Source organism: Chamaea fasciata, unplaced genomic scaffold, assembly GCF_029207755.1.
Source record: "Chamaea fasciata isolate MVZ Bird 193981 ecotype frontalis unplaced genomic scaffold, bChaFas1.0.hap1 SCAF_23, whole genome shotgun sequence".
Lineage (NCBI taxonomy): Eukaryota > Metazoa > Chordata > Aves > Passeriformes > Sylviidae > Chamaea > Chamaea fasciata.
In genome coordinates, this window is record NW_027094108.1 from 2053267 (window position 1) to 2075653 (window position 22387).

Here is a 22387-nt window from a genome sequence, read left to right on the forward strand (position 1 = left end):
CTCTGTTTAAACAGCTCCTTTACCTGCAAAAGGCATCTCCTTGCCAAACAAAAACTCCATTTCAAGGCAGCTCCTTTACCTGCAAAAGGCATCTCCTCACATCTCCCTCAACTGTTGGAATGAGTTACAGATTAATTATGAAATCAAAAGACTCTTAAGCATCAGCATTAATCTCAAGTTCCATGGGAGAAGGGTCCAGAACTTCATCAGAATGTGCCACAGGCATTTACACCCCATTTTTAATCCTAAATTTCCTGGATATTAAATTATCAGATTATTTGACCAGCACTGCCCTTATTTCTTTCCTCGTAATTCTATTCCTGGACCTTTAAAAACTGTATTTAATGTTGCCCAGCTGGTCATACACAAGATTTGTTTCAACTTGCACAGCAAGTCCAGCAATTTTTTTTGAGACTTTTGAGGAAAACCTGGTATCAGACATTCAGAGAAGCCTTGGGTGTGTTCCCAGAAAACAGAAGCCACTGTCCCCCGAGAAGTGTCAAACCCCACACAATTCCGAGCAACTGATTGGGAATTCCCCATTTTATATTCTCCCCAGTCAAAGGGCAAACCCACCAATCCAATTTTACAAAAAGGTTTTATTGAAAGGATTGAAAAATATTTTGTTTCTCAACAATATTTAAAACCAAGTTTTCAATGCGTTAACAATATGTAACAGGATTTTTCGTCTTTTAAAAATTCAGTACACTGCTTTATTCCCTACTACAGTTGGTAACAACTTCTCCAATTTCTACCAGAGGATAACTTCTTTTTTTAAAAAAAAAAAAACAAATTAATTTCCCAGCTTCCATTTTGGCCCTTTGTAGATGAAAGGATTTGTAGGTGCCAGTGACTTACAAACCCTTTTATTAAAAACTCTTAATCAGCAAACCCCTGTTTTTTTAGCACAGTTTGACCAAGTTATTCTGAATAAGCTACATCAGCAAAATGAGGTTTTATTGCCAATAAAGTGAGGTGCATTCCAGCTTTTTTTCTGGTTCAGCTCCCCCACTCCTGGAGCAGTTCAAATGCAGAACTCCAGGGCTGCTCCAGCCTCACTCTCCTGCAGTTTGCAGATTAAAAGCCTTGGAAAGGGACTTTGTACGCTCAGATAAACTTTGTGATGTATTAACACAGCCCAGGCTGGGGAAGCAGCTGGGCCAGGGAGAATCAAGGCAGCTTTTGGAGGAAAAGCCAGGACTGAAGTCACTGAGTGCCTGCCCTGCCTGAGCCGGGGCTGCAGCTCTGCCTGGGCTCAGCAGCCCCCCAGAAAACGCCTCCTCTCAGCAGCAATTCCGTACAAACAAAGCCGCAGCAGCCTCAGAGCCAGCAGTGCAATTGCAGGAGGTGATAAATCGAAAGAAGAAATTTCAAGCCAACCCCTAACGTAGATCTAAAGTAGTTCAGTACACTTTAGTTACAGATTTAATTACCGGTGCACTCTGGAAATTAAAAGTTCGGCAATTTAGTCAAGAATAGCTTTACTATTATAAAAAGCATAAATAAAAAGTGCTGAATATAGTTTTTATCTTTAAAAAAATACTAGATAAGGCTCATAAATCATTTCACCTCTGCAAAATGATTTTCCACTCCCCAGTGTGCCTAGGAACTGCTCATTCTCCACTCACCCACACCTTTCTCTAGACACCATACCCTGTTCCTTCTCTCAGTTATTGCATGTTTAAATAAAATAGTTTCAAAGCAAAAAGCCTGACGCTTCTCTAGTTCAAAAAGTAGCCAGTTACCAAAGAACTGAATACTCCACATAGGAAACCCGTAAAAGCAGCTTCAAAACAGTGATAAAACAATTACTGCAGATTCAAGTGAAAGAGAAATCCCAAAAGCTCTCTGGATATTCTCCAAGATATCCCAAAATCCATCTGGTTTTGACCCAATCAAACCAATATTTCTATTTTACAAAATGTACAAACCAAGTGTTAATTTCTAGGAACGCGCTTCCATTGCGATTCGAATCGTTCCGCAAGAGTTTGCGTCTCTTTTCTGGAAAAGTGCTCTCACCTGCATTTCATGAACTCGGCCCAGGGCAGCATCCAAAAGGGATGAGACATCATTGAAACCACCAGAGGACAACAGGTCAGGCAGAGTTTGGAAATGAACCCATTTCCCACTTCCACTTTGGACCACAGAAAACAAGGTAAGACAATCATGAAACAAGTCCAGCAGAGATTCTCACTCCTTCCCCTTCCCACGGAAACCCCACCTCAGTCAGTAAATTCGTTCCTTGGCGAGATTCTGCCACAGGCATTTACCAGCTCCTGTCCCTTCCTTCAGTGAGCGATGCAGCAAGACTTGAAAATGCTGAAGTTTGGATAAGATGATCAAGAGACTGCACCACAGAGAACATAAATGTAAACATTATCCTTGGGTTTGCTGTTTTGCAATTAAAGTACAGTACAAACCCTTTTTTTTTCCCCCCAACCAGTTCTTCTGTCGGGTTTTTTTTTTGTTGTTGTTGTTGTTCTTTCATAAAAGCACATACAGTAAAATATGTACAGAGAGAAGTTAGAAATGTTTGAAAGCATCTTAAAAAAACGTAAATGTGAGACTTAGAGTATCTTGAGTGTGCTGAAGGCACCGTTGCTACTCCACTGGGAATGTGTCCTCTCATTTCTCCAGCCCACCAATGCAGAATTCCCATCCTGGATTACTCAGCACCAAGAGTTGGAAGGTATCCACAGAAGTTGAGGGCATTCAGGATCTAGAACAGGGTATTTTCTTCAGGACAACAGTGGGACTAGAATTCAGTAGCAATTGAAGTCCAGATTCTTCTTGAACTCTTGGAAAATTATTATTATTTCTTTTTTTAAACATAATAGTCTGTAATGCTACCACTTATCCCAGGGAATCAAACAAAAATAATAAGAAAAACCAACACATGGATGATTCCCACCAAGAGGAAGTGCAGAGCTGTGAATTAGCTCAGCTACAAACCCAGAGAAACCTGTAATAATTAATGCTCATCCCTGCTGTTTGTGGGTATTTCCACAGTGCTGACAGCCAAGGGTCAACCACTGCTCAAATGGGCACGAGAGAGAGAAATACATATATAAAAAATATATACTTTTTATTACTAATTCCATCTATTAATAAAAAACATCCTCTGTGGGTGTTTCTTCAGTGTTATCACACTTATAAGTAAGAAAGGATTTTCTGGGCAAGCAGTATTTTAAGATAACAAAGAGAAGCTTTTTTTTTTTTTTAAAGAAAACTTCTCAGAGCCTTTCTGTTCCTAGTAGTGTTAAATGGAGTTACAAACCTATCAAATGAAAGAGATTTTAATGCCACTTTTCTGCTGCCACTTTTCCCTGGCGTAGCTACATTCAGCCTACCATGGAACTGGTAAGTCAGAGGTTACAATCAAATCTGCAGATGTGGTTTTTGATAGCAGTCAGGAAGAATCCACTCATTTGGAAGGAAATTCACACTGGATCAGAACCATCAGAGCCTTCCACTCCCGCTCTCGGTGGACGGGAAGGAGCACAACCCCCTTCCCAACCACATCATCTGAGGGGTATAAACCACCAGCCGCCAGGGCAGCGCCCGCACAGAGAGCTCCAAAATCCAGCAGAGGGGAGGGAGATTCTGCCACGCTGCACTGCCACGAGCCCCGCTGGGGGTGGCCACTCAGAATTCTTCCTCCTCCACGGCGAAGTTGTTCTGCTTCTTGCGGACGTTCCAGTGCAGGCACTCGGCCAAGCTCTCGAACCAGTCGCTCACGGGGTCGCGGAAGCAGATGGAGGGCAGGGGGTAGCAAGAGGTAGTGATGCTGATACTGCAACGGCACAGGGCAGTCAGGCAGGGCCAGCAACAACCTGAACAAAGCCCAGCCTGTCCCCACCCTGCACAGCCACGGATTCACTGCCAGGCAACAGCTTTCCGTGAGCAGGGAGCACAACTGCTCTCAGCTGGGCTTTAAGTTAGAGCTTTAGAGCTCTGGGGACGCTTTCTGTGAGACGTCTGTGACAGCCCTCCTGGCATCACCCACACAGGGACACGTTGTATTTCTCTGAGGAATGGTTTTTCCCCTCCCCAAGACCCCTAATGCCTGTAACCATACAGTTTGACCTTTCCTTCCTTTCTTGACACAGCTGGCTGAGTTCCAGTCATCCTTTCCTGAGTAAGAGACTGAATAAGACCCTGTTCTTCCTCGTTTTTTTCTCTTGCCCCCTGGAACCCTTCGAGAATAAATGCCTTGGAATAATCCCGGGGTAAGAGCCTCTTTTAAAATCTTTAGTTCTGTCCCTGAGATATCCCTCCAAAGCCTCTCCAAAAACCGAGCTAGTCCCGAGGGGCTGTGGAAAGATATTTCAGGGACAAAGGAAACCCAAGGCGCCACCTTGGCCTCTTGGTTTCAAGTTTGGAATCCTTGGCCTTGTTGCTCAACAGTGTAACCAAGGGCCAAACCTTGTGTTTGAATCTTTTCTTTACTCATCTTTGCTCTCCTGAACTCATTTTGAGATGATCCAAGCTCAGAGGAAATAAAACCTGTTCAGGATGGAGGGTTGCACCAGCTGTACGTTTTCCTTCATGGCAGCTTGTGTGGGCCAAGAGGGAAAAAGGACATCTTGAATAACAAATCTGCCAATCCCCTCCTCAGAGCTGCCTTTCATCACCTCCACCACCACATCCTGAACACAAAACTGAGGGACTTCACACCCTTCTGCTCACTCAAGGCCAGAGCAAGTGACCACGACCACTCCCAGTTAACCCAGTTTAATCCACGTGGCGTTTTCCAGCACCTATGCTCACAGGCAGCTCCTGCTGGTTTGTATCTTTCAGAATTCCTAAGATTTATCTTGGAGTTAAAATTTACAGAGTTTTCTAAAGATATGCCCAATCTTCCTTGCCAAGCATGCAATGTTTACAGAGGCTGAACATTTCACTTGCTTTTATGGGAAGACCTAAAGAACTCAAGTTAGAAATGAAATCTTTTTAGTGCAGTTTGTGCTCTAGAAGGTGTTAAGGTTTATAAAAGCTTCTTCCTTCACTGCCAAAAACCCTTTTGGCAGATGTTAGAAAATGAGGGAGATGCATGAATCAGGATTTTCTATACTTAGAGATAATACAATCAGAAAAAAGGTTTGACCTGTCTCCGTGGCATATTTCCTGCCTCTTCCTTCCATCAAACGAAACCCACGCCGTGTTCCTGGCATCTGGGGAGAGCATAATCTGAAAAAACAGGAATCAGCTGAACTTCAGGTCCAAAATTCAAGAACAGGGAACAAACACCTCCTCCATCCTCCCTCAGAGTGCAGAACTGAGTCTTTGGAACTCCACAGTTGCACTGGAATTCCTCAGCTGTCCATGGCAGCAGTGCAGGAACACCACCCAAGCTCCAAACCTTTGGTTTTTGTTTATAAACATTGTGTTTTTCTATATGCACCAAATCCCCTTTTTATAAGTACAAGGTCATAACCCATACAGAGCTTCCAGTTCCAGCCAGTTCAGTAACTTTAATTCAGTTACAGAAGCTGACTTAGCTTTTCTCTCAAGAAAAATAATGAAGGCAATCTAGAAAAAATACGGAAATTTTAATACATATTGAATCCAAAGCTGCCAAATTCAGGAAGTTTGGCTCCTACTTAACATACATTCCTATTAAAAGAATTATCCACTGGCCAGTAACACCCACTGACATGAAGCGTAGGCTGAGAGCAGTGCCATGAATAAACATTGAATTTGTGTGGCAAAACAGGAACAGAAAGTCCAGAACACACTCATTTCTCAACGCTAATCCTCTAACATCCCTAGGAGCCCTTCCAAATCAGCTCCCTTCCCACTTCAACAGGTTGGTAACAGAGACAAAAGCAGAAAGGGGCTCTTCCTTGCACAAGAGTATTTGTCCAAAATACCCATTAACCAAGTCTATTTTATATTCAGCTATTAAATTCTTTTTTCTGCAACATTAACAAAAGCTAAATACTGAGTTGCAGATAATGCTACCAGTTTATCCTTAAGACCTGCAATATTTCTGTATGACAGAAGAATTTTGATTCCCTTTGGGACTGATCATTTACAGGCACTTTAGCCAAGTCAAATGTAGGAAATTCCCATTTTGTAGAATGTTACAGAGCTACAATCCAGTTGGAAAAGTGCGAAGTATCCCACTAGTGGGTAAATTCTTCTAAAGAAAGCCACAATCTTGAGCCAGACTTGATCTGACCCTGCTCCAAGTGAGAGGAAGCAGGAGCCACACGACACTTCCCACCCTCCTCACATCCCTGTGGCCGCCCCGGAAGTTTTTAATCCAGGAGGAGAAATAAAATGACAGAAGCCAACCTTGAGTTCCACTCCAGCAGGAACCACGATTGGTCTGAAGGACAGGGAGTGGGGGCAGATGGGGGTGATCATGATGGCAGGGACGTTGGGGTGGATCATGGAGGCTCCGGCCGCGGCTGCGTACGCGGTGCTGCCGGTGGGCGTGGACACGATCACCCCTGGGGACACAAAGAGGACAGGGCCATCAGCACCAACACATCCCACCCTCATCCTCACCCCTGGGGACACAAACTGGACAGGGCCAGCAGCACCAACACACCCCACCCTCATCCTCACCCCTGGGGACACAAACTGGACAGGGCCAGCAGCACCAACACACCCCACCCTCATCCTCACCCCTGGGGACACAAACTGGACAGGGCCAGCAGCACCAACACATCCCACCCTCACCCCTGGAGACACAAACTGGACAGGGCCAGCAGCACCAACACATCCCACCCTCATCCTCACCCCTGGGGACACAAACTGGACAGGGCCAGCAGCACCAACACATCCCACCCTCATCCTCACCCCTGGGGACACAAACTGGACAGGGCCAGCAGCACCAACACACCCCACCCTCATCCTCACCCCTGGGGACACAAACTGGACAGGGCCAGCAGCACCAACACATCCCACCCTCACCCCTGGAGACACAAACTGGACAGGGCCAGCAGCACCAACATATCCCACCCTCATCCTCACCCCTGGGGACACTAACAGGACAATGCCAGCAGCTCTGAACCAGGGATGGCTCTGGGGGACACCAACACATCCCATGTTAGCAAAGCGAACCTGCCCCGTTGGATTTTGCAGCTCAGCCGCAGCCCAACACACACAAAGTGACAAATTCCCCCCTGACCTTGCCACGTGGTTTCAGAAGTTGCACCAACTCAGGTTACACAGTTTTGTAATAGTGACTTTCATTTTTTTCTTTAAGGGTAAGAGCTTTAAAGATTAACTCCTGTCGTTCATGAGTCGAGATTGTTTGCCTTCAGCAAATCCCAGATATCCAGGCCAATCTTTCCTGAGCTATTTCTCACCCTTCGCCTGAAATACAATACCCCCAAAAAGAGCAACTTGCCCTTGCATGCCCATAAACAAAACCTTTCAGCACTTAAAGCCTCACTGTGGGAATGAACACACCCATTCTTTGCACGCTCATGTTTGCTGCCAGCAGTGAACTGGCTCTGTTTCCATGAGAGAAAATCCTCCAGGGAAGCCCAGCAGCACTCACCATCTCCTTGCACCGTGGTTATCAGGTGCCCATCCAGAAACACATCCACGTTGGACAGGTAGGAGGAAGGGCCACGATCCACCACAACTTCATTGAGGACCTGCCACGACACCAAACGTTACCCCGGCCTGCTGCTGCTGCCTTGGCAATGAAATAAATGTCACAAACAGAACATTGTTTTCTAGATCTCCTAAAAATTTGTGCTGATTTAGTAACTGCAAATTAAAGTCTCTTTGCACTTCTGTCCTATTGAGTACCAGCTGAAGTTCTGAGATGTTAAGAATTAGTCCCAGGAGCTGGTCACTAACAACATGAAGGGTTTTTCTTCTCATTTATAAAATATGTTTGGTGTGTCTGACTTGAGAACTACTGCTTTGTTTTCAAAATAGAAGAAAGGATGGACTCAAACTTGGAGATATTTTTCCAGCCTAAACAATTCTGTGGAATTATTTCTAGAGCAAAGGATGAGATTAGCACTTTGACTGCACAAAGGAAAATGTGTGCAGCAGTTCCTCAGCATTTAGAGCACATCCTCAGTTGGAGCAGCAAGGACCAGCCCCACACTGCTGGGGGAGAGTTTTAATGAAACAAATTCATTCTTTTGGTTTGTTTTTTGCCCTCTGACCTGATATTGCATAATTTGCTTGCCCACTTCTTTCTCCAGGTTTGCAGACACGACTCCATTTTCCTCTATCCCATTCTGCACTGTGCTTTTCTCCCTGTGCTCCTTCACCACCTTCACCTTGAGCCTGCTCCTGAGAACCAGAGCTGCATTGCCTGGAGGAGAGACACGGGGAAAACACACCGAAAATGAGAATGCTGGCACAGGAAAAAACCCCAGCAATGACTATCATGCTCTGTGAAATGCCATCCATCTATTCCTGAGCTTTCAACGTTCCCAGTTTCATTCACAACAAAATTGGCTACACTTGGCCGAAGCTCAAAACTGATTTTTAGTAGCAACGAGCAAAAATCAAAGTCGAGTTTCAAGCCAGTTCCTTCCCACTTTTCTCATTATGTAAAAAGCAAATTTAAAATCTATATAGACATGATTAAAATAGGAAAACACTGTTGGGCTCATGTGACCTTCAGTAAGACAAAAGCTAAGCTTAAAGAAAATTAAAGCATTAGAAACATGTATTGAAAGCTAACATTCTAGTCAGAGTTTTATACATCTTTTCAGGAATCTGTTTTGCATGCAGCTCAACCTCATGTTGAAGGAACAAAGAATTCATTTCCTCAAATATTTTATTTGCCTGACTTCTCAGTATTTAAACACTGCACTTTATTTCTTATGGTTCAGTAGCCATTTAACATAAATTCTACATTATCTTACACTTATTTACTCCATAAAATTATTTCTGAGCCCTTTTCCTTTGCAGAGCAGTACAGAGAGCAGCACTGAATGGGTCAGTGCAATGCAAAGCTTCTGTTAATTTAAGATACATTTCTGGTAATTTAAGATTCCTCTTAATTTCAGATACATTTCTCAAGTTTCAAATCTTAAGGGCCAACCCAAAAGAGTTGATTAAGAAAAAGTAACAAACAAACACCACACCTTGTCCCCTTAAATTTACCTTCTATAACCTGAGTGACTTGGGACTGAAAATTCTCAAAATTAAATGGAGTAAGAAATCCAAGGGATCCCAGATGAAAAGCCATAACTGGAGGTACACTACCCTATCAATAAAGAAAAGAGTTTTAAAGCTACTCAGTCAAAGCAATCCACACTTCAACTCTTTGCCTGTAAATATTGTGACTAGTGATGAAACTTCAACTGTGCTTAACAAAAAACAACACATTTGACATTGTTTTCACAAGGTAAAAAAGAGGGAATGAAGAACGAAACACAAATGCTGAACTCAGCAACAAAGAGGGGGGGAAAAAGGCACTTTTAAATACTTCAAAAAGAAAAGGTTCATGGGTCTATTTCCCATCAAAACCAACCTGGAAAAGTGAAGAAGCATAAAGTAAGGTCCCATCTCCTCCCAGGCATATGATAAAGTCTATCTGATTGGAGATATCATCATAGTCTAGGAGCAACATTGAAATAAAAAGCTGTGAATTACAATTGTATCCACAATCTTACTTTCCTAACCAAAAATTGGAAGAAAAATTACAATTTGCAGCACGCAAACATTCCCTCACAAACACATAAAAAGCACAAGTAGGATGGAACAACAACTGTCTGCAAAAGACACAAAAGTTGAACAAATTGCCCCAACAACTAAGAAAACACCGAGACAAAAAAAAAAAATACACTCCAACTGTCCTTTCAAGGAATCCTTTCCATACCTTCTCTGAAGGTGCAAAATTTCTTCTTCACTGGTCCAAAATTCTCATCATTAGCTATAGCAGGGTCTTCCAATACTTTTTTTTCTACATACACTATCATGTTGTTCTCCTGGAGAGAGAGAAAATAAGCTTGTGAGGGACCTAACACCACACTTGACTGTCTCATAATTTCCATTAATTTAAGACATACAAGTAATATTTACAGTAGTGTTCTGCATCTGCTGGGTGGTTTTAATGTGTGGTCTGATCCTAATGAGATTTTTGCAGCATGCACAGACCATTTAAGAAATTAAAGCTCGGCTTATAGATTACATGATAGAGCAACCTTTATGTGTTTTCTCAAGGCTTGGAGGTTTAAGGTTTTTATATCCCATTCCTGTAATTAAAACTGCAAACAGACTGGAAGTTTTCACTTTAATAGTTTTAGTCTTAAGCTTCATACTGATCTTAATTTCTGCAACGAATTTTAGTACACCCAGTGGCAGCTGGTGTAAAGATTTGTTTGCACAAATTCTGCACAGAACGAGCAGCTGGGGGGAGCTGGGGTGTAATTTATGTTTTCTCACCTCGGTGAGGTACATACAGAGCTCTTTGAAGGGCTGCAGCAGACTGGCATCACGGATCTTCTTGATCACAAGGACACTCTTGGGAGGTTTGTTCCATGTCAACCGCTGGCTTGCTGGATCCTGAATGTGCCTGGGGGACAAAAAAAAAAACCCCAAACGTCACCACATTTTGGTCTGACACCTTTGTGACCTGGTAAAAGTACATCCTCCAGTGTGGAGAACACACAGCTCTACACAAACACCAGGCAGATAAAGGCAGTAATTCCCATGGCAGTGATGTTTCTGAGGGAAAGGCGGTAATCCCCATGGCAGTGATGTTTCTGAGCTTTACTATGTGCAGGTGATAACACAGAATTAATAACCCTGGTCCCTGTTGCCCTGAGAATGACCTGTGCTGAGAGGAACCTGAACAGAAGCACCACAAAAACTCTCAGATCAAGTTCCTCAACTGCCCGACACCACAGTGCTGCCTTCCTCCTGTCTTAGTGCTGGCTCAAAGCAGAAACATTCAATCAGAGGATCTGAAAAAGTCACAGCATCAATTTTTTTCCCATCCAATACTCTAAGTCAAACAGCTTAATGTAAATTTAAAACTCATTTTATTTCGGTGCTCACATTTGAGATACAAACACAGCAGAAGCCAAAGGTTAATGCAGGGCTCCAGTATCAATAATGCTGACAAGAACTAGGGGTTGCAGCACTGAATAAACCCAGAACTAGCACCAGCTTCATTCAAACAAAAGCCAGCCTGCCTGTTTCAGCTGTACTCACCTGTTCCACGCAGTTCTACTGAATGAAAAGTTACTCATAACTTGCTTTAAGATCTTCATGTTTCTTCCCAGGGCTCAGGCAAATGCAACAGCTCCAAATAAAATAAAAGGCTGAGGCTTTTATCACTTATTAATACCTGCAACCTCAGAAGAACACATTTTTCTCTGAAAAATGTTGTTTTTCTCTTCTGTTGAAGATTTCAATCAGTTCTGATAAAAAGCTGTAGAGGCTTTACAAAAAATCCTGTGTAAAACCTGTATTCCAGATCTTCGAGGCAAGGTTTCATAAAGAAAATCCCATTTCAAGAAAAACAAACTGGTATTTGATTTCTCCTTCTCTCAAGAGCAGAGAGAAGAAGCCCCTGATCTTTTTTTCACTGAGTATTCATTCAATTCATCTGCTCATCAAAAAGCAGGCTTGCAAGTTCTAGAGCTGCTGGTTGTATTGAGACAACCAGCCTTCCATAACTTAAGCCTGAATATAAAACATAACGATTTTCTGTTAAAAATAATCCCTCCAGTGAGGAGAGTTTAACAAAACAACCCACTGCAGAAGGGAAAAAAACACCAACAAGGTTTTGCTTGTTTTTAAAACCCACAAAACCTCGTGTGCAGTAATTTACAATTTGCCTTTCAAACAGCCCTTGCCTTGAGCAGCCCGGGGAGCAGCTCTGCTCCCAGCCCTGCCTGCCCCAGCTCTTCCCTGGCACAATCTCGTTCCTGTCCTTATATCCCTGGCCCCGGCCAGCCCCTGGGAGGAGCAGTTGCCCAGGTCAGGTGGGTAAACACAATCTGGGCTGGTTTTCAGCTGCACTGCAGCACCCCCCGGGCTCTTTACAGCACCGGGGGAGAATGAGGAAGCTCTGAGCTGCCAAAGGGAGGGATTTGTGTGACAATTTTCCAGGAAAGGGTTGGATATCACCAGGAAGGTTACAGTCTACAGAGGTAGATATTTAAGCAAATAAATATTGACTGCAATATCTTATAGTTAACTGGAAGGGCAGTTAAATAAAACTTTTTTAAAGGGGCAAAAATCACGGAATGGTGTGGGTTGGAAGGGTCTTAAAGCCCAGCCAGTCCCACCTGCCACCACCTCAGGTGGCTCCAAGCCACATCCAACCTTGGACACTTCCAAGTGGGGCAGCCACAGCTTCTCTGTGCCAGGGCCCCCCAAAAATAGAGACCACTACCTTGGTTAAACCCTGAAATTCCTCACCTGGCCAAGTCAAGACCTCATTTATTAAGGATATAACAATTAGTGTAGAAAGTTAAGCCACCCAACCTCCAAAATTGAAATGTTTATCTGCCCACCAAGCAGAAACCAGCCCTTATTTCCACATTTATCAACAGTCTAAAAGCAAACTTGCTGTAACTGAAAGTGCCAGAGACCAAACAGAAAAATCCAAAGTACAAACTCAAACATCATCACCAAGGGAGGGAGGGAAAGGGCTTCCCTCAGATTTCACAGCACACAGAACAGTTCCTCTCCCTCCCCTTGTGGTACCCAGAATTTTTATTGACTTGGAAATATGAGAGTTGCCATTTCAGACACCAAACTATGGACTGCAGGCCATGCCAACTTGGCAAAGCTGACCCCAGGATGGCAATCAACATGAAAACCTCTAAATACCAGGTAGAATACAAACAGAGCTGATTAGGGGGGGGTGAAAAAAGTGGCACCAGTGGAAAAGCAAAGAGGTTTTCTTGGCCACAGAAGGAGCACAGTGCCACTGGTGGGATGAGTACTCACATAATCGTTTTGGGATTCTGCAGCATGCAGGCCTTTGGTCCAAACGTGGTCACTGGGCATGGTCCATGCAAGGAACGTGTTCTCCTGAAGGCAGAGGAAATCAGCAGTGAGTTAAGAGAGATGTGGTGACAAACCGGGTCTGTCTGGCAGCTCAAACACCAAACCCTCCTTTGAGCCAGCTGCACAAGAGCAATACAGGGCAAAGGGCATTTCTTAAACCTACGGGAGTGCTTCCCAGGCAGGGAAATTTTACAGGCTAGCTCTCACATTTCCAATGGCTGCATCAGCTCCTAAGCGACACCAGTTTCACTGCTGCAGCCACAAGAACAGCACTTTGATTCTGTGTTTCTCAAAGCATTACAACGTAGCTAAAAGCACATTTTTCAGAATGACTGAACCTGGTATGCATACAGCTAAAACAGCTCAGTGAGTGCTCTTCCCCTCACTGAGGGCACTGGTTGTACAGACATTGGGTTTCCCAGTGTGTGACCTGACCAAGGAGCTCTCCAACACCTTCAGATGTTTTCGGCATGGTCAAGTCACAGTGATGTGTGTTTTGGTCATTTAAACACCCTTAATAAATTAATCAAATAAATTCTTCACCTCTAAGGCAGATGGAGATTTGTACCTCCAGTATCAGGCTGCAATTTTGAACAGGCTGAAAAAAAAAATTTGCTATTTCCCCCCATTTATTTCTCTAATAAAATCTTTGTCCTCACATAAACAGGGGCTCTGAGGTGTCATTTATCCTCAAAATCGAATCCACCAGGACACAGGGTTATTCCTGGCTCTAGGATGAGATTACCTGGAGAAAGTCAGAACTCTTCTGCCTCACCTCCCTCCCAAACTCCTCCAGCAAAAGCTGTAAGTGGGAGCACAACTTGCCCAAGTCATGGAACTGTTGAAGCATTATGTGACTGCTATTAGAATGATTCCATTATAAAGAAGGAGGAAACATTTCTTTCCTGGGCTTAATTCAATCACATCTTGCTTGTAACAATCATCACTGCTGGTGCCTTCTATTGTGCATTACAAAGTAGCTCAGACCAGCCCGATGACTCACTCCCAGAGCTAAAAAACCCCTCAGAAATCTAATAAAAATCAAAACCAGATCACAGGTTAAACATATAATTAAGGAACAACAGCAACATCTTATTTGTTCCTTGCCTAACAAAATATGCCAGTCTAAGATTCGAATCCCAATAACAAAACCAGAATAATTTCTTTTCCATCTGTAAGTCCAGGCACGACTGACCAAGCCAGATATAAGAGCATTACTAAGTGTTTTAGAAAGTTTACCTTATTTATTTAAAACAGAGAAATGAGCAAGAACCGACATAACAAGAGATTAATGTGTCAATATGGGCAAAGGGTTGATAAGTCTCTATCTGCCTGTGAACAATTACCCTTGGCATCAGCATGGTTAAATAACACCCTGGCAGCATCCCCTCCCACTTCTTGCTTCACTCCAGCTTCTCCCAGATAACAGTAATTTTTGCTTTCTCCCAACACAGGTCATTCCTTGATGCCACTCCCAGTAACTGGCCAAATTCTGCTCCCATTTTGAGGCATTAAATATCCACATCTGACCTTCACGACACTCCAAAAGTTTCCTCTGCAAGCCCTATTTAATAACTGGTGCAATTTTGCCCTGAGATTTCACTTGGTTTTATTAGTGCTCAATAAAGTGCTTGAGCGAACAGAATTTCAAGTTCTTCACAGTCAGGCTGCTTTTGCTAAGGATGAGCAGCAATGCCCTGGAAATTATTCATCTTTTAGGGAAATCTACTTATCAGTTCCCAGCAGCTGGGCAGCTACCTGGAGCTGAGCACCACAGAGGAAGCCTGAGAGCAGCACTTCCTGCCAGCCTGCAAAATGCCTTGAGACAATTTAGCTCTGAAGTGAAGACAGCCAGTGAATGACTGCAGAACAATAATCCTAATGAAGGAAAATCTCAGCTGCAATTACCCCGATTCAAACCCACAACGGACAGAGCCCTTCTGGCTGAAAAAGCAGCTGTTTAGCTAGAAAATAATACACAAAGATTTACACCACACGGTCTTCTAACACGGATTGACTGAACGGTTTGAGCGGAGAAGAGAAAACCACCGGTTTTACAGCACAGTTTAAATATCAAGTCTTACATACTGACCACACACACATCACCAGAGCTACCACAGAGCACAGCCCTCAGAAAACACTTCCCAGAAGCATCAAATACAAACATGGAGCAGTTATTTTCCTAACTTTTCAAGGCTTTTAGTTCACCTCTCTTCACCACAAAGCCACCCCCTGTGATCCTCAGCCTCACCCGTGTGCGCTCTTGCCTCCCAAGAACATTCCTACCAGCAAAGCCGGAGCCCTGAACAGAAATTCCATCTGCTGAGCAGCTCCCTCGTGGCTCTGCCCATGTTTTAGGGACAGTCACAGCACAAGGAAGGTGAAGTCCTGCTGTGCCTCCCACAAGACCAAGACTCTGCCCGCCGTTCAATATTTACAGCGGGTCCAAAGATCACCAAATCAAAAGTTCTACCCACCCTTGTCCACATGACAGGAGCCTTGCAATGAGATCAGAACTTTGGTCCAAATAAAGAATGGGTGTTTCTCACTGCTCTGAAACCGTCTGCAAACACAACTTTTTCCTGCCCCACATGTAATCTAACATACGGGTTTTTAACATGCTGCACTAAAGCTCTGCCTTGAACTTTTGTAAAAGTCTGATAAATTGCCTCCACTGTTGGTTGATTATATTTTGGAGACTTTGAGCTCTGCAGACAGCTGTTTTGGCAAGCCATGAAACTTTGATTCTGAGTCTGCTCTTAACCAACACCCCACCTTCGTTTTGAACCTTCCCAGGTTCACTTTAAGAATCCCTCACGGCCATATTAAATCAAAAATATTAAAATCTAGTTAACCTCATATATTTTAGCAACAAGGGGGAGAAGGAGGGGCACCCTCACCTGAATTCTTTGGTGCTCCCAAGGGCTGGTGAAGCCGACAAACTCCGTGACTTGGCTCGGCCCCGGCTGGTGCTGCCCCACTCCTCATCGCCGTGACACGCCGAGCAGTGGTAGGCAGAGTCTGAGCTCCCATCAGCCTTGCTGGCACACAGCTTCTCCCTGCTCATCTCCATGCTGGAACTGAAGGAACCTCAGCCAGAGAGAAATTCAATCCCTGCAGTGGAGAGGGAGAGGCAAAAAAATGTCAGTATCCGCGAAGGTAGCGGAGCGTTCCTTTAAATTCCAATTCTGGCTTCAGCTGGAAGCTTTGCTAACACAATCCCTCTTCTCTCAGTAGATAACGTGCTGAACATCAAAAAATTACTGGAGTTGTGCTTAACATCAAGCAACTCCTGGAATTGTCCAGAAGAAGAGCCTCGCTGCCAAGATGAGCTGGTGCTTTGAGCCATTTCCCTGCTTTCTGCAGCTCCTGCTCCGTGGTCAGCACTGCTGACCAAAGTGGAGTTTTCCCAGGGCCCCCACAGTGGTTTTTGTAATTGTTTTTCAGCAATTAAAGTGCTTTAGAGGCCCCTGAAAGAAAATCTGGAGGAGCACGTTACACTAACCACAGAGTTCACCCACACTAATGAAGACCTCTGCAAAGAATCTGGGAAGTTCTTCAAGGTAATCAGGAGTTCCTGGAATTAAAAATGACCAGCGTGTTCCCACACTGAGGAGAGGTTCAGCACAAAGTTGTTTCAACACCAGCACAGATTTGTGTCTTCAGTTATGTAAGAGATAAAATTAATTTATTTTAGATACTGAAAAGAAAAGAAAGCTTTAAGTATGTGCCAAGGAATCAGGGCTCACGAAAAATGATAAAGTCTCCTATGAGGTGATGCATATATTGAACAGAGGAAACAGAATACTCTAAGAGCAAAAAAACCCCAAAAACTGTCAGATAATGCAACAGAAATAACCTTAATAAGCCTCAGTTTTGGGAAAAGAAGAGGTTAAAATCAAGCTGAGAAGAGACAAAAACAAGCTGAAGGACAATACCCAAGTCCTTAACTCATTTTTGACAAACTGGGGGGATGATCCAAAACAAACAGGACAAAATAAGGACAAATGTGCAGTATTTCAGTTCCACGAACAACCAGCGCAAATGAAAGATAAACAGCTGGTTAGAGAACAGCTCTGCAGAAGTAAAAGGAAAAAAAACCCAAAGCCAGAACAAAACCCAAACTTGAAATAACCGCAGAAATTCTAGAGATCTTGCGGGCAAGTTCTCATCGTTACTTGAAGGAAGCAGAGAAGAAGTCTTATCAGAATAAAAATAGAAACCAACTTTCAGAGTATGAACAAACACTAAACCATAAACAAATAGTATCCATGTGAGTGCAGCCCAGAGGAACAGCACATTCCTCAAGTCAGTTGATTCCGACGTGGAGGGGGGGGGAAAAGTCGGTTCAGTAAAAATTTGCAGATTTTTTTTTCCAAGGGTTTCATCGCTTTGGATGAAGCTCCCACCTCATCCTGCGGAGAGAGGAACTAAACATTGGTGCAATGTCTTAGTAAAACGGACTGTGTGCTCTGGGAAATCGTCACACAAATGAGGACATCTGGGGGGAAAGTCCCCAGAGAATGGCAAACCCCAAAACATCCCCAGAACCCCAACCCGCAGACAACAAAACGCAGCTGCAATTTTAGACTCATTACTAAATCAGACAGCACCACCACCTAATCAAATTAGAAAGTGCTTTTGCTCCTGCTGTAGCTTAGGCTTACCCGAGGAGAGCACCACCACAAAGAGGTGCAATTACTGCCAGCCATTAATGATTTATAGCATCCTGCCCTTGAAAGGTATCAATGTTTATCTGGGGGTTACTCATGGCTGTGACACCTGTAACCACGGCTTGGGAAACAGCCATTGCAACAGACTTGCAATTTTGTCCCGCTAAGATTAGCAAAATGTACCTTTATTTTTAGACAATTCGAGCTGATACATAAATTTCGTGCCCCTCAGTTGAGCAAGGGAGGCAGAGAACAATTATTTATGTAATAAGCGAGATGTGTTTCCATGTGACTTTAAAGAATGTTCATCTGACAGATGCTGACAGTAAAGAAAATCAGATTAGCGCAAAACTGGAAGTAAGAAGCGTACAGACCTACTAAATACAGCCTAAGAACTTGATATTCCCTCCATGTAATACTTTCCAATTCAGGATGTTTTAACTACAGCTTACACCATGTACTGTTTAATTAACATTCCCTCACAAGACCTTTAGTGAATAAGCAGACTTGACATAAGACAAAACTGCCACTGAACAGCTTCCAGGATTGGATCCAAAAAACTTTTAAGCACATGGTAACAAACTAATGAAAAGGCTGCTCTGTTTTAAATCATGTCCAAAATAAAAACAACAGGAGAAAAACAAGTATTTAAACGTCCAGCACTGCAGAATGAAGGGCAACTGAGAAAGTGTCAACATCTATCAACAAATATCTGTGATGGTGACACAGCAGCGAGGTGAATCACCTCTTACACGTATCCAACTCCAGTTTTATTGTAGTTTCCCATTTTTAACTTCACTGAATGTTCCCCTGAACCAGAACTTCCCAAACCACCTTTATACAACCCCATGAGATCCTCCAAAGGAACTGCAAGGCTGCAAATCACCAAGGGATTTAATTTCATTCTATAACGACCATGCTTGTAAGCTGCTCTTTCATAACAAACTTTTCCTGTTAAATGCTCAGCCCTAAATCATCCTGGTTAAAGGATTACTGCAGGGTCCATCCTGACAAAGTGCTTCAACCCCCCTCCAAGGCTGCAGCATTTCTACTGATTTCTTAGAAATCGTATCAGTAATTCAAAACTCATTTTGTACTTTATTATCGACTTTCCCTTGGGGCATAAGAGGACAATGTTCTATCCAAAACTGAACCTCTTGTGCCATTGCTACAGAGCACTGCGTGCTTGATCACCCCGCTCTGTGGAGCTTTCTTTTGTTGTATTTTGCTGAATAAAGCACTCCAGCAGAGGTTACATGCTTATGACTCCATCCCGAAGGCACCAAAACCCCTCTCACGCACACAATAAAGAAGGAACAACTCCATCAGACAGACAAAGCTCGGTTTAGTTTAGAACTTCATATTCCAGTGCGCCTGCAGAAAACCAAAACCCCTATTAAAACCCAGCAGTCGGACAGCAGTTACAATTTTAGGTTTTGATTACACACCCGAATGGTATTTCCACCAAAAAACCAGGCGGTTTGACCATCACGTGTGCGCGGCCCGGGCAAAACAAGCCCGGCTGTTAACCCTTCGTCCGCGGAACCCCAGCACGGACAGGGAGCCCCCAGAGCCAGGGCCGGACCCTCCGCGGGGCGAACAGCGGGGCCGGCCCGTTAGCCGTCCCTGCGGGAAGAGCTGCCCGGCCTCGGGGCTGCCGGAGCCGGGATGCGGGAATGCGGGCACTTGGGACGGCGGCCCGAGCGGGGACAGGGACCAGAGAGGGGACACAGGGACACGCACCGGGGACGGGCAGCGGGGGGGACAGAGGGACACGCACCTCACACACACGCGCACCTCACACACACGCGCACCTCACACACACACGCACCTCACACACACACGCACCTCACACACACACGCACCTCACACACACACGCACCTCACACACACACGCACCTCACACACACACGCACCTCACACACACACGCACCTCACACACACACGCACCTCACACACACACGCACCTCACACACGCGCGCACCGCAAACACACACGCGCGCACCGCAAACACACACGCGCGCACCGCAAACACACACGCGCGCACCGCTCCCCCCTCAGGGCCGCCCGGGCCCGGCCGCGCTGCCCCCGCGGCTCCCCCGCGGCCCGGACTCACGGCGTCGCTCAGGGCCGAGCCCCGCGGCGGTGCTGGCGGCGGTGCTGGCGGCGCTGGCGGCGGCGGGCGCTGTGAGGGGCGCGGGGCCGGCGGGCCCTGCGCGCCTCCATCGTCCCCTCCCCGCCGCGCACCGCGCACGCGCGCCTCGGCCGCGGGCCCGCGCGCGCAGGTGCGGCCGGTGCGGCTGCGCGGGGCCGCCTGCGGCCCGCGGGGCGATTAGCGCTAATTAGTGGTAATTAGCCACACGGGTGGGCTGTGGGTGTGTAGCGGCCGCCTGAGTGGCCGGCGTAGCATCGCGTTATGGCCGCGTTGGAGGTGTCAGTGAGGGACGTGGGTATCAGACGCCTCCAGCCAGCCCGCACCCCTCGGACCGTCACACCTCCAAATTCCAGCCGGCCACAGCCCGAACCATCACACCTGAGCCCGCACCCCTCACACCTGAGCCCGCACCCCTCACTCCACCTCACACCATCACACCTCCAAATGCCAGCCATATCACACCTCCAACCAGCCCACACCCCTCACACCTGAGCCCACACCTCCAAATTCCAGCCATCCCATCCCTCCAACCATCCCTCACCCCTCACACCTCCAGCTTCCAACCATCTCACACCTCTAGCCATCCCTCCTCTCCAGTCATCCTGCCATCCCACCCCACACTTCTACCTCCGACCATCTCAATGTTCCAAACATCCCATCTCCCACCATGCCACCCCTCCAACTACCTTACCTCTCACCATCCCACCACCCTCCCTCCAAACATCCCACCTCCTCACCTGCCACTGTCCCATCCCTCCCACCATCCCACATCTCTCACCATCTCACCTCCAGCCATTTCACCTCTCACCATTCCACCTCCACCACCCCATCCCTCCAGCCGTTTCATCTCTCACCATCCCACCTCCATCATCCCATCCCTGCAGCCGTTTCACCTCTCACCATTCCACCTCCACCACCCCATCCCTGCAGCCATTTCATCTCTCACCATCCCACCTCCATCATCCCATCCCTGCAGCCATTTCATCTCTCACCATCCCACCTCCACCATCCCATCCCTGCAGCCATTTCACCTCTCACCATCCCACCTCCATCATCCCATCCCTGCAGCCATTTCACCTCTCACCATCCCACCTCCACCATCCCATCCCTGCAGCCGTTTCACCTCTCACCATCCCACCTCCATCATCCCATCCCTGCAGCCGTTTCACCTCTCACCATCCCACCTCCATCATCCCATCCCTGCAGCCGTTTCACCTCTCACCATCCCACCTCCATCATCCCATCCCTGCAGCCGTTTCACCTCTCACCATCCCACCTCCCACTCTCCAGCCACCTCACCTCCCCTGTGCCCTCTCAGGTCAGGCACAGACTGCACCATCTCCTCCTCTCAGCTGCTTTTTTGCCCTCCAGCTCACACCACGCCCTTTGCCAAGGGTGTGGCTGTTGGCACATGCTTCCCTCACACCCTGCTTACATCTCCTTACAATACCTGTCACGAACTTTTACCCTAATCAGGCCTTTCGTCATCGGGGAAATGCCCTTTCTGACACAAAACTGTTTGACAGCCCATGCCGCTTGGTGATATCACTCCATCTCAAGTACAGACATAAAGTGATGAAATGTTACAAAACATTTTCCAGTCTGTACTTGAACTGAAAAAAACCCAAAAGGTTTCGGTACCTCAAAAATCACCAGGAGCTTTGTCACAACTTCAACAGAGGTAGGATCAAGGCCCTGGGTGGATGTCAACAAGAAAACAAGCCTTCAGTTACCAAACCTATCGGGTTTTGTAATTTCTAAATTGCATCTTCTGCTTTAAAGAGGCCACACTCCCGCACGAAGCTCACTGGATAAATCACACCAGGATAAACCCACACAGTAACAGCAAGTTACCCCACATGAGAATGTGGCACTTGGGGATTTTTGTTTTTCCTTCTTCTTCTTTTTCCTTTATGTAGCAATTTGTTTTTGGGGAACCAGGGAGCTGTAAATAACCGATGGTCAGTAAAGGCTGAAACAAATTTGAAAAAGAGGAAGCAATTGCTAGACATGGGAAAATACCACTGACCATGTTACACCACTCTTGAAAGTACAGGATTTTGAACCAAAATTTCTGTCTAGCCCTTCATTCCAGAGGCCAGTGTGCAAGGAATTAAGGCAACAATACACAGCTCTGAGGGGTTCGTGATATCTCAGAGCCTCAAATGTCTTTAGTGTCCTGAAAGGAATTCTCAAAGTGTAAAGGGACACCAGAACATGACACTAGGCAGGAATTCAGCTTTAGGGAGTCAAAGCATTGCCCTGAAACCTGAAGTTGAAAAACCATCCCAGGAGAGATGCTCAGACACTGAAGCTCTGCCAGCCACCACTCCCTGACCAGGGGAGCTCTTGGGATGGACTTTTCCAAATTCACCAGGGTGAAAGTGATAAATCCCCACTACAGCCACGACAATTTACATTGGCTGCTCAAAAATAAACCCTTCGAGTGGCAAGTTCTTCTTCCCACAGCGCTGCAACTTCCCCACCGTTGCTCAACATTTTGTAAGAGGCCTGAACTCTGCAGCACGAGGAGCTCTTATCCCTGCTAATTGGTGGAGATAAGACTGCTAAGCAGCTGAGCCTGTCCTATTTATAAAAGGGC

The 22387-nt window shown here is 45.6% G+C and overlaps 1 protein-coding gene across 6 annotated transcripts; it reads right to left on the reverse strand.

The window, feature by feature from the left end:
* Positions 1-579: 579 nt before the first annotated feature.
* NADK (NAD kinase) lies at positions 580-21444 on the reverse strand. Of its 6 annotated transcripts, none has more exons than XM_066202762.1 (12): positions 21427-21444; positions 15858-16071; positions 12898-12981; positions 10378-10507; positions 9812-9920; positions 9464-9549; positions 9094-9196; positions 8142-8293; positions 7517-7616; positions 6301-6458; positions 5108-5190; positions 580-3793 (listed from the first exon to the last, which is right to left on the reverse strand). In XM_066202762.1, the coding sequence occupies exons 2-12, from the start codon at positions 16028-16030 to the stop codon at positions 3646-3648; spliced, it is 1326 nt and encodes a 441-aa protein (XP_066058859.1). In that variant the 5' UTR covers positions 16031-16071; positions 21427-21444; the 3' UTR covers positions 580-3645. The 6 variants fall into 6 exon arrangements, with proteins under 6 accessions (XP_066058859.1, XP_066058857.1, XP_066058860.1 ...); XM_066202760.1 differs by lacking the exon at positions 21427-21444 and adding an exon at positions 21085-21341; XM_066202763.1 differs by lacking the exon at positions 21427-21444 and adding an exon at positions 21236-21339.
* Positions 21445-22387: the final 943 nt, after the last annotated feature.

What these genes read in the sequence shown, in the direction of transcription:
- NADK (XM_066202762.1), bottom strand. Translation starts at nt 16,030, where the DNA reads ATGGAGATGAGCAGGGAGAAGCTGTGTGCCAGCAAGGCTGATGGGAGC. An exon ending in ATTTTGCACCTTCAGAGAAG is followed by an intron (nt 9,550 to 9,811) that starts GTATGGAAAGGA and finishes TGTTGCTCCTAG; the next exon opens with ACTATGATGATATCTCCAAT. An exon ending in CTGCTGGAGTGGAACTCAAG is followed by an intron (nt 5,191 to 6,300) that starts GTTGGCTTCTGT and finishes CTGTTTTTTCAG; the next exon opens with ATTATGCTCTCCCCAGATGC.